The sequence below is a fragment of the Lissotriton helveticus genome, chromosome 5_1 (genome assembly GCF_964261635.1).
Source record: "Lissotriton helveticus chromosome 5_1, aLisHel1.1, whole genome shotgun sequence".
NCBI classification, from domain to species: domain Eukaryota; kingdom Metazoa; phylum Chordata; class Amphibia; order Caudata; family Salamandridae; genus Lissotriton; species Lissotriton helveticus.
In genome coordinates, this window is record NC_136065.1 from 2,052,205,393 (window position 1) to 2,052,218,387 (window position 12,995).

The 12,995-nt window shown below is 44.5% G+C and overlaps 1 protein-coding gene across 7 annotated transcripts in view; it reads left to right on the plus strand.

Annotated features, from left to right (window-relative positions):
* The window catches only part of EHMT2 (euchromatic histone lysine methyltransferase 2), a 338,110-nt gene extending 327,182 nt beyond the window's left edge, over positions 1 to 10,928 (plus strand). For all 7 annotated transcript variants that reach the window (XM_078645918.1, XM_078645920.1, XM_078645919.1 and 4 more), the window contains one exon: positions 9,455 to 10,928. In XM_078645918.1, the coding sequence (XP_078502044.1) occupies positions 9,455 to 9,641 (187 nt within the window). In that variant the 3' untranslated portion in view covers positions 9,642 to 10,928. The remainder of the gene's footprint in view (positions 1 to 9,454) is intronic.
* The last annotated feature ends 2,067 nt before the right edge of the window (positions 10,929 to 12,995 follow it).

The window sequence follows — 12,995 nt, forward strand, 5'->3', positions numbered from 1 at the left end:
GGATGATGCGGTCATTTTCGCGCGTACTCCTCGCGAGCTCCAAAGTTCTCTTAATAGGTATACAACCTTCATGAGCAATTTGGACCTCAAAGTAAACGTGAAGAAAACCTTCGTTATGACAGCAGGTAAAGGCTCCCTAAGAACTAAAGCCATTTACCTTGAAGCCCAGAAACTCAACGTGACTTCCCAATATCCCTATTTGGGCATCATGATTGACGACCACCTATCATGGAAGCCAGCAGTAGTTACAAGGGGCAACCTTTTTAAAAGATCAATTGCTGCTCTAACAAGCTTTTCCCAGAGACTTGGACAAAGGCCTCCCGTGGAGCTACTAAAAATTTACACCGCCAAGTGTATGGCCACAGCCACATACGGCGCGGGTGTCTGGGGATACGTTGACGCCAGTTACATCCAGAAGGCGGAGAACACTTTTCTTAGATTCCTCTTGGCAATGCCGAGAGGTACCTCAACGTACGCCATGCATCAAGAACTAGGAATTCCCTATATAGAGGACCTAATCAAAATAGAACCTGTGATGCTGTGGCGGCGTATCTGGGCATCTGATAAAAACAATCTGACTCAGTCTATCATTACAGACTCGATGGCCCTCGAAAAATCTTCTAGCATAAAGTGGCTGTCGTACGTAAAAAAAAAATTGACAGACCTAGACCTCCAGCACTGTTACTTCAACCCAGACACCATTAGGGACATTCCAAAGAGAGCTCTTAAACTCCAAGCGTTAAGTCACCTGGAATCGTTAAGACTATCATCAAACGCAACTAAAATGTCGGTTGTCCACGCCAACATGGTACAAATAACTCATGGCATCCACCCATATCTGACTTTGCAATTATCGATATATGAGAGAATGCTATTAACACGTTTCAGACTAAATTCCTTCTTTAGACTGGTCACGTTTCCTGAGAAAAACTGCTGGAAAGACATTCTCTCTCCTTGTCCATGCGACGGAGTATCTATACAATCAACTTTACACGTGACTTTGCTCTGCAAATTTCACCGCACACACAGAAGAATTTGGTTACTGCCAATTTTAAGGACTTGGGGTCTGAGACAATGTAGACCAGCTCTCCTTAGACTCCAAATGCTGGAATCAGAAAACGTTTGCTATTTCGTGAGTAACTTTCTAAAATGCATTTTGAAGCACAGAAATAACTTATAATCCGCTCTGTTGATGCTACTCCATGCAGACTGTTACAGAAAAACTTTTAAAACAATTTTTTTGATAATAGCCTCTTTTTTTTTTTTTTAACTACACAAAATGTAATGAACGTTGAAAACTGTGTCTTTTATGGTTTTTCCACTGTGAACAAACCGAAATAAAGAATTTATTATTATTATTATTAATAGAAAGGTGGATTTAGACAGTCACCACTTTGTTGTCCAAACTTCCAGTAGCCTTTCCTGACTATCTGCAGCAGTTGTCACCGAGACAACATGGCTCCCCAGACCTTCAGTCCTCAGATAACTGCTGGACTTAGGAGGAAGAGGAGGGCTGCCTGCTATTCCCTGGACCCAGCTAACAGAGCATGCACCAAAGACTGGACTTCAACTGAGGGACCCTCAGTGGATAGTGCCTACCCTGGAAAAGAGCTCCTTCAGTGTCAGGGTGGAAGAAGTGACTCTTAGGGCTAGCTGGCTAGCCCCCTTTTCAGTACAAGGAACACAAGCACAGAAGGAAACGTGCAGTCCCAAGATCCCAGCTGCCCAGGAACACGTGCCAAACGCTGGATACTGAAGTACCTGCCAGGAAACAAAGTCCTGACCTATCCAATGTGCCCCAAGCCTGTGGGACATGTGGCAGGCTTGGACCCTGGCGGCTGACCAAAAAAGAGAAATCTACAAGCTCTGCTGTAACCAGGAGACCAGTTGATCGCAGGCGACTGGACCTGCACTAGACTCTCCCATGCACCTTCAGTGACCAGAGGCCCAGGAATTCACCGCATCTCCGCAGCATCTTTAACATCTCTGCATCCTGCATCCCCAGCATTAGGTCCATTCTTCACTCTCCCGCATTAAAAGGAGACGAGTGCCTTAAGAACCCTAAAACTGCTGAAAGCGATAGGTAACTGTACACCAGGACCAGAGTGCTACCTGTAACTTGTTTTGCCTAATACAGGAGAGTTCTACCAGGTGTTTTAGCCCTTTGGCTGTAAACCTCTTGCAACACTTTATTGCCTCTAAAGACTAAATTAAAGTAATTTTACTTAGAAAAAATCATATCTCTGAGTTCCCTTATAGATTTTTGTCACTTTTATGTCTATTAAACGCATAAAATGCACTCTATTTTTATTGGCGTTTGGTTTTTATTGTGTCGTGTTTCTTACCAGCTGTTTTGGTGCTTTTAAATACTTTGCACTTGTTCCTTTCATTAAGCCTGATTCTTCTGCGCCACAGCGTAGGCCTGAACTAAGGGTTTTACTTGTAGAAACCGTACTGGACCTGATCGAGATTGTGCCATTATTACATGGTGAGGTCCTACAAGCACACCACATACAAAGCCCTTTCCTACATTGCGTTTTGAGATGTCTGATTTCTGTATTAAGAAGCAAAGGGAATCTTGTTGTCTGAGAGAGGTAAAAAAAATAATGTGTCTAGCAGCTCATATTCACTCTCAAACGACAACCACTGTCAGGAAAGTCAGAGTTCTTAGTAAGCGTGCCATTCTGCATCCTACTTTTACCAGTCACCTTCGAAATGAAGTATTCAGAAGCAACTTCCCGTGCAGTGGCATCAAGTAAATGGAGACTGGACTGATGTGGTTTCACTCACTTAGATTAAATCAAATTTATAGTGGTGGGTAGACAAAGAAAACATTTTCAAGGACAAAAACCTGTTATCTCCCATTGTCCAGTTCCTGAGTAGAGATTCCTCCCTGTTGGGATGGGGAGGTCATCTGCTGAATCTTCATGCCTGCAGAGAATGGTCTCGCTCAGAGACAATGTTTTACAATCTTCTAGAACTCGGAGCAGTCAGTCTAGCGCTCATAGCTTTTGTGCAGACAGTGAAGAAGGCCCAATTGTTTACATACACGTACAAGGAGAAATCCAGTTTCTTCAGTTGTCTATGGCGACTCAGTGTCTCGGGACATAGGACCTCAGATATAACTTTGGTGTGTTGGCTGAACATTTGCTGGAATTAGAGAATGCCTAAGCTGGTGGAGCCAGCAGACCGGTTTCATACAACTATGAATGAGAGACTTTCGACATACCATTATCTCTATTACTGGCTCAATGGAACATGGTTTTGACTAAAACACTGTGTCCTTTATTCACCAACATGTGGCCTTGCCAGAGGTCTAAAGAAGAAGCTTCCACAATCGACTGGTGTGGCATGTGCCTGCATGCTACTCTACACACCATCATATCCCCAATTACTCTAATACCCTAGGTTGAATAATAGATAAGGAATGTACCGTGCACTGGGATTCTGGTTCACATATTTATGGGACACATCAGTTCGGACGTCAGTTCTCAAACCAAATCCATAAATGTTGTCCATGGGCAACACGGTAATACTCCATCACAATCCGCAATCACTTCGGTGGACAGCCTGGCTCTTTCAGACCCAGAATAATTTCAGCTGGATCTTCAAGAAGACATCGGTTTGCCTTGAGATCGTACATTAGGAAGTGGGATCAACTTATGGCTTGGGCTAGAACAGCAAGATTATATTTGCCTATCATTGAGGACATATATTATTATGTTCGAGGCATATGGGCTGCAGATGGTACATTTATGAATAGATCGCCATCTGGTGTTGGGCTCGGATGATTGCACTTGTTTTTCTCTTGGAGAAGTCTTTTGTAGTCACGAGACTGGTGACTCCTCCCTTGGGTGATAGTGCGCATGGGCATCGGCTCCATCCTTAGATTGTTTTTTTCTGCCATCGGGTTCGGATGAAGATCGAAGCGCTCCGGATCGACTTCAAAAAGAAGCTATATTTCGGCGCTTATTCCCTTTCTAATTCGACAGTATTGTTTATCGAGCGCAAGTTAATTCCCATTTCGACGCGCTTCGACGTCAACAACAAAAATTTCCAACTCTACGTCGACGAGACCAGGAGGCCTATCTCGACGTAGTCCAGCCCGGAGTCCATGGAAAGGACTCCATTCAAAAAATGTCCAACGTGTGGTGCTAAATTCCCACACAAGGACCTACACGAGGTGTGCAACCTCTGTTTATCACCTGACCACGAACCCAGGGACTGTGAAGCCTGCGCGGCTTTCTCCTCCAAGTCGACGATTAGAAACCATCGAGCCCGAAGACACGAGATGTCGAGGATGGAGTCCGATGCAATCCCAGAACTGTTCGAGGTCCAACACCCTGAGGAGGAAGAAGAAGATGACAACGGGTCGGGGTCGGAAGGGGACGAGTCTGAAGTCGACGTTCATCAAACCGTGAGTGACGACGTCCCTTTACCAAAAAACCGTCCCTGATTGGTGTCGACCCCGCCTCCGAGCCCGGTCAGACAACCGAAAAAAGTTTCCGACGCCCCGCCTTCTGTCCCGGCAACGAAACCGAAACACTCGGCCTCCCACTATGTCGGAGCCGAGAACGGTCGACATCGACATCGATACTGAAGCTCCATACCAAGGAGAGCGTGCAGTCGAAACATTCCATGTCGAAACCGAAACATGCTTCGACGTCGAAGACTCCCTCGACACCAAAAAAATAGGACTCGAGCAAACTCTCGGTGCCGAAAACACATAACACCGAGACACAGAAGCAAAAGCACCTTTCGGACCCAAAGACTTTGGTACCGACACAGGAGCAACAAACAGATCCAAAACAAAAGACTTTGTTCATTGATCCACAAACTGGCAAGGTGGTGACAAAACTACCTAAAAAGAGGAAGACTCAACAGTTGGAGGACAAACCTCCTCCTCATAAGAAGAGAACAATGGGGACAAATACAACTCCTCCCCTTTCTCCACTGCCTATGGACACACCCTCTTCTCCTCTTCCTCATACTCTGCCAGCTATTCCTCCACCTTCTACACCACGCCCATCTACACCTCAAACAGATGTAGAAAGTGACACAGGGGATGGGGACCTTCCTAGGGATGATAACAATACTATCCCAGAAGACACAGACCCATGGGAGGATTATGACGCAGTGTCAGATAATGATAACGACCCTGACCTGTATCCCTCAAAACCCTCTCCCCCTGATGATAATTCGGGTTTTGCACAATTAATTAATAGGGCGGCAAAATACCACAAGGTAGATTTACATACTGAACCTCAGATAGAAGATTTCCTTTTAGAAACACTGCCTGCTGCACAAAAATCTTCAGGGACCCTACAAATGCTTAAGGGTCTCCTCACTCGCACATCAGACATATTCAGACACCCGGTGAGGGCTAGGGTGTTAAACCCAAGAATTGACAAGAAGTATAAGGCAGCCCCAAAAGACCCAGTATTTATTAAGGGGCAAATACCTCTGGACTCGTTAGTAGTCTCAAACGCTCGTAAGAGGGCAAACTCACTAACAGCAGGAGAAGCTCCTCCTCCTGACAAGGAGTCCAAGTTAATAGATGCCTCTGGCAAAAGAGTAGCATCCCAAGCAGCAAACCGCTGGCTCAAAGCAAATCCTCAAGCGCTACTTGCACGTTATCATAGAGCTCATTATGATGAGTTAGAAAAACTCATTACACATCTCCCTAAGGAACATCAAAAACGGCAGATCAGCTGATACAAGAAGGGAAGATAATAACTAACACTTCCATTAAGTGCGCCTTAGACGCAGCAGACACTGCGGCAAGATCCATAAACACCAGTATCATGTTAAGAAGACATGTATGGCTCAGGGTCTCAGGGTTCAAGCAGGCGGTACAAACTTCTTTATTGAACCAGCCCTTTGATGGGAAAACACTCTTCGGCTCAGGTACAGATGAGGCGTTAGAAAAAATGAAAAAGGACACAGAAACGGCTAAGTCAATGGGAGCATTGCAACAGCCAGCTCAGAGGGGTTCCTTTCGTAGGTCCACCTATAGAGGCGGATCAAAGAATACAGGCACAAGCCAGCTATCAACCTCTTTTACACCAACATCACTCAGAGGGAATTCTAGAGGCAATTACAGAGGTAACAACAACAAGGGTAGAGGTCGCGGAAACAACAACAACCGCAACTCTCCTACCCCAAAACAGTGACTTCATACAGCTCCCCCCAGACCATACAACACCGGTTGGGGGGCGCCTATCACAGTTCCTACCTGTCTGGGAAAACATCACATCAGACAGGTGGGTGAGACAAATTATCCAACATGGTTATTGCCTAGAACTCACGTCTACCCCACCAAACATCCCCCCAGACAGAGTCCAATGAGTCAAGATCATCTGACATTGTTAAAACAGGAAGTACTATCACTGCTACAAAAGCATGCCATAGAGAAGGTTCCACAACATCAACAGTGAACAGGAGTATACTCTCTATACTTCCTAATTCCCAAGAGAGACAGATCTCTAAGGCCAATACTAGACCTCAGACCTCTCAATGCATACATAAATTCGGAACATTTCCAAATGGTCACGCTCCAACAGGTACTTCCTTTACTGAAGAAAGGGGACTTTCTTTCTACACTGGATCTAAAAGACGATTACTTTCATATCCCAATTCACAAAGCCCACAGAAAATACCTCAGGTTTGTAGTAGAAGGACAACATTATCAGTTCAAAGTCCTTCTGTTCGGAGTCACAACAGCACCAAGGGTGTTCACAAAATGCCTAGCAGTGGTTGCAGCACACCTAAGAAGACAGCAAATACACGTCTGCCCTTAAGCTAATGGCCCTGCCCTGGCTAATAAAGGCCACGTCACAAAACAAATGTCTTCAAAACACACAAAAGACAATTCAACTGCTGCACCAGCTAGGGTTTACGGTGAACTACACAAAATCCCACCTGCAACCAAACAAGGTTCAACAATATCTAGGGGCTACTATAAATACAGAAAAATCCAGACTATACCCCAATCCAGTCAGGATTCAGACAATGCGCACATTGATTCAAAGATTTCAACCGCAACACTCATTAACAGCTCGAGTGTTCATGCATTTATTGGGGATGATGTCCTCTTGCATACTGCTGATCCCATATGCCAGACTACAAATGCGTCCGCTTCAAGAATGTCTAGCAACACAGTGGAATCAGGCTCCAGGTCAGATTACAGATCTGGTGTTGGTAGACGACCGCACGCATCACTCCCTGAAGTGGTGGAATACAACAAACATTTCCAAAGGGCGGTCGTTCCTAGAACCAATTCCACAAGTGGTGCTAACAGCGGATGCATCGCTCACCGGATGGGGAGCTCATATGGACAGATACACAGTACAAGGAAGATGGAGTGTGCAGCAAAAACAACTGCACATAAATCATCTAGAACAACTAGCAGTGTTCCTAGCATTAAAAGCTTTCCAAATGCATGTTCTCAACAAAGCAGTCCTGATCAAAACAGGCAACATGACAGCAATGTATTATATTCAAAAACGGGGGGGGGGGGGGGGGGGGGACACTCTCTCCAACTATCCAGACTAGCGCAGGAAATTTGGAGATGGGCCATTCCTCAAGACATCTATCTGTTAGCAGAACACCTACCAGGAGTTCAAAATCACATAGCAGACATCTTAAGCAGAGAGTCGGAACAAATACACAAATGGGAACTGCACAACCAAATACTGCAGCCATTCTTCCAAAGATGGGGACAACCGGAGATAGATCTCTTTGCCACTCATCAGAACGCAAAATGCAAAACGCAAAATGCCAAAGCTTCGCATCCAGGTACCCACACCACCTGTCGCAGGGCAATGCATTATGGATAAATTGGTCCAACATATTTGCATACGCTTTTCCCCCTCTCCCACTAATTCCATTAGTGGTTCGAAAACTGCAATAGCATTCAATGACCATGATACTAGTAGCACCAACGTGGCACGGCAGCCGTGGTTCACCACGCTCCTACAACTCTCACAGGTGCCACACCAAAAATTAAGAATCTCACCCATGCACCTTACACAGAACCATGGAGAAATAATGCACGCAGATCCCAAACAACTGAACCTAGCGATCTGGCTCCTGAGGTATTAGAATTTGGATACTTAGATTTACCTCCAAACTGTATGGAAATTATTAAGCAAGCAAGACGTCCCACCACCAGAGCCTGCTATGCAGCAAAGTGGAAAAGGTTTGCTGTATACTGTAACAGTAACAACATCAACCCTCTGGATGCATCCCCTTTCTCAAGTCTCTTTTACATTTACACTACTGACAAGGTGTGAAAATCTGGCAATTGGAAGCCTCTCGGAGGGTCACAGCCTCGTTCCACCAACTCACTAGCTTGAGTTCGGGTCTATGAAGTGGAGAGAATTTGTGTAGCCCATGCCCGTTTTCAGGGTTATTCAGAGTCAATATGTGTCTACACACAAAAACACACACACAGATATGCTATTAGCCTGACAACAGGGAATAATTCAAGCATGCAAATCTACAAAAGATATCCATGCTGCAGAACAGGTGGTAGTAGTAACTTTTGTCTTTCATGCTTGGAGCTATTTAGTGTCGGTTAATAGCATTTAGTCCTCCAAACTGGATTATTTGCTTATTGCCGTAAATTGAGCACTGATGCTGAAAGCACTTTGTGTTCTGCTCAAAGTGGTGGTTGTCCTAGGAGTCTTTAACGCCTTCTTCTAAGGAGTGAGTGCATAGTATGTTACTATTAAATAAGGCATTTGACCGAAGTCAGTGGTCACGGACTGTAGCGCTGCTTTGAAACGTTGAATAGTAGGCTGCTGCTTGTTAAGGAGATTCAAGTTTGCAGTTCTGCATAAGGTGAGGTAGACTAGTGATTCTTCAAATGTTGTCTGGTGCTGGGAATAAAGACTGTGTTGCTTCTTGCATAAAAAAAACTTCGAAGAGGAGGATAGGGTTATAACAAGCTTGCCCAGCATGCTATCCTCTGGTTTATACATTGCACAAAGGCCTGTGATTGAGAAGCTGTTGAAATGAAGGTTGTGCTTTCTATGTTTGGCAGTGCGCCATGGGCTGTGTACTTGGTGCGGGTTTCACAATGCTACGGGTTTATTTAGTGTGATAAGCTATGTTTGATGCTGTGGTCTGACAAGGTAAAGAGGTTTGGTCAGTAGTATTTCTTCTACATAATGGCATTTTATTGAATACAGTTCTTTGAGGGTGGTACAGTATGAAGTGATTAACATGAGGGGGTTTGTGAAGGGAGGGTGAGGACCATATGTTGGTAGCGCCGAGGTCTGTGGACTAGAACATGCTGTGTATTGAAAGGAAGGTGCTGTTTTCTGTAGCATTCAGTCTCTGCACTAGAGCTGCAGGTCCAACATCAGGGAGGGGGAGTGATCAAGCTATTACTCTTCTAAAGGAACCATAGGAGAAGACTATAATCTTTTCTTTTTTTTTGTTTCTTCAGGTTTGACTACGGGGATCGCTTCTGGGACATCAAGAGCAAATATTTCACATGCCAGTGTGGCTCTGAAAAATGCAAACACTCAGCTGAAGCAATCGCTTTGGAGCAGAACAGGCTGGCCCGGCTCGAGAGCCACCAGGAGGCAGTACCCGAGCCTGTACCCGCGCCGTCTACTGTCCCTGCCATGTAGTGGGCAGAGAGGGAGCTGCTGCTGGAGTCCAAGAGCCTGTCAGGCTTGTGCCTTCTGCTACGAACCAGTGGGGAACATCGAGGAGAGGATTCTTGCATCCAGTGTTTCTTCCTGTTCAGAGTCCACATTCAATCTCTGATGTAAGGGCATATGTTCATAGTTTGCTTCTTCTGTTAACTTAATAAGTCTTGTTGCTGTGTGAATAGCAGTATTCCGAGTAACGTAAAGGGGAGCGAGACAGAGACTCAGAGGAGAGAGGTGGATTCCAGTCTAAAACATGGTTGTTTAGAAATGCAATGCTGTTGTCACAGCAGTGTTTCAAAATCGCCAGTGGTGAATTAGCCATTGAACAAGATTGAGATATTACAAACTTTGCTAGTATTCTGTAGCACCTTGGGCTCGTTACAGATGTGGAGCACTTCGGTTGACTATGCTAGAGCTGTTTTCAAATTACCCTCATCCATTTGGGTAGAATACGGACCTTTGCATAGGCTGGTTAGGTTCGGAGAAGAGGAGGTAGATCAAGAAGCTTGTTGGACTCCCATGTATAATGTCTACACAGCTGCAATAATTAATATGGCCAGTCCGGACCTGGTTGTGGTTAATAGATTTACTGGGTACTAGCAGTAAGTGGTCTGAATGGAGCATAGCCAGCCACAGTAAACTTAGTCAGATGGAAACCAGGTATAGTATAGTGAAATGTGTGATCAGGTGAGTAGGAATAGAAGCTGGCACAACACTATAAGATTGATTAAAGGCATTTAATGCATTCAAAAAGTTGTATAAAATGTTGTTAAGATCTGAATGGAGGGTAAAGTGCCAGTGTTGTACATGTGAATGGACTAAAAAGAAGTCCTTTCTACAAATTGGTTATCGATCGAACAAAAAGTATGTGGCGGATACTGCGCTAGATTTAAGACAGGGACTTTAGGTGTTTGCAAATATCCTTATAACTCTGGTGCCAGGCTGTGCCTCGATCAGCTGGATGCACCATGTTGACAGGTGTGATTGACATGCATCTAAAACTCACACATGGGGAAACACATGGTCGATCAGAGAAGGGACAGTGGTGAAGATACCAAACCTGGATATCCAAGCTACTCCTCCATATGTATAGCACTCACCGGCCACTTGACCTGTGCTCTTTGAGATCAGTCTCTTCCCAGCATGCTCACTTCTTTGTAATTAGATCTCATTTCTTTACGTCCTCTTGTAGAATGTTCTTTTGTCAGTGTGATAGGGACATTTTTACAAAGTCATTTTTTTTAAATAAACACACTATCTGTGTCTTGGTGTCCTTTTTGTGTGTGTAATGCTTCATCTCTATTGATCTCTGTATAGCAGTGGTCTTTTCTGGTGACCCCAGATAATCTCCAGGGCACTGGCAAAAGTAGATCATAAAACAGTTTTATTGTAGTCAACGAACAGGGTTTTCATACAAGTGACTGGAGCCACTGAGGTAGGAGGTAAGTTCTTTATTGCATGTTAGGCCCTTAGGTTACAACAGCAGGTAGGCCCTGTCAGCGCTTCATCCTCCGTCCAACTCTTATCGACTAGCTTCCAGTATACACCAGCATTCTGTACCATCATTCACTCTCGGTATTCCAGAGAAGAAATCAGGACAATCAAGATACTACACCCCATCCTTTCTTACAGTGAAACAAAGAGCAGCCATTCTTTTGTGTTAACAGTAAAGGGTCTATCATTCACAATCACTCAGTCTCCAACATGTCTACTTTACCCATTCACCCAACAATGACTTGCTAAACTCTCCAGTTTGTACGCAGACACAGAAAGACAAACAGTAGTCGTAGAACTTCTGTGACAGGTCAAAACATGAGGCTCCCCACAACGTATGTCACATAAAGAAATGAGACCGCAGCTAGGTTGTGAAGCTCATTGCACAAGGTCCAAGACATGCAAGTCTTGTGACCTCCTCATCCTTCCACCACAAGTGTGCACACTCACAATGACAACTGACAACATTTATGCCCAAGGGGACATGGAGTGATGGACGCCCCGAGAAGCGACAGCCAGGACACTGAACCACTGGCTCTCTTCAACAAATGGTTTCCCAGTCATCCTTAAGTGTACACCTTGAAGACACGAAACACAGAGTTTAGCCATACATCACCTCAACTCAAAATTCCCATGACCAGATGCCAACACATAAACGTTCATCACAATTACACTCATACATTTTATTTTTAAATGTATATTTATTGGCATTTATAATGAGCAGCATACAAATTGAAGACCGGTCACCAGTAAATCTCATCAGGTAAGTTGGTGCAGGCTGATGCATTTTCATTAACATTACAGTACATGATCAAAAAGAACATATCAAGCAACAGGTCTATCCGAGGATGGTGGGGTCAGGATATGAGTAATATTGGAGTTTCTCATCAATAGTGAGTCATGATGGAGAGTCCCATCGCATAAGCATAGGTCAAATCGTACCTCCCCAACATCTTCCACTGGGATCCCGCCCATTGCGTGACCTACAATCTGACCTATGCAGTTCCCCACTATATCTGTGGCTGTCTGTATTATGGCTCCGTGTCATACAAACAATTATTCGGGAGTAAGGGGAAACTAACATAAGAAAAAACTAAAATCATACTGTATCAGGGTGCGAACCTGCTGTTAATATGAGAGAATGTCATAGAATGAGGGGTCAGGTAGCCTTCAGTCGTCTGGGACTCGACACTGGGGAGCAGGGACATTAGTCAGGCATCCTGAACAATTACACTCGTACATAATGTCCTTAGACATCCACCTTACTTTACTAAACTATACTGCATAACACTCACACATTCTCCATCTTCCACAAGCAACACAAACATCCCTAAGCACTACACATTCACTCATAAAAGTGCAGCCCAGCACTCAGCATGTCCTACACTCAGTCACACTATCTAGCCAAACCAACATGTCCAAATGCCAAAAAAAGCACTTAATCTACACCAGAAAAAGTTGTGATGTCTTCAAAACATAATGGTTACAACCTCTGGGTAACACATACTGATAAATATTGACACAACAGAACAAACATTAGTGCAGTCCGGCAACACAGCCATTAACGCCAGGTCAGCAGGTAAAGTACCTACGCCACATTATTCAACTAGACCAACTCAGTTTCGCACAATTGAATAAAACCCACCACAAAAAATCACAAACCCCCTGTACCACACTTCTGACAATCTTCCTATTTGTACAGAATGACTGGCCCCAGAATACACTCAGGAAAGCTTGTCGCTATCACCCATAACACCAAAGGGTACTAAACTTGCCCCTATTTTCACTCCATGGAGTACTTACCCATCCAGTCTTTCACATCATGGTAATTTTCTT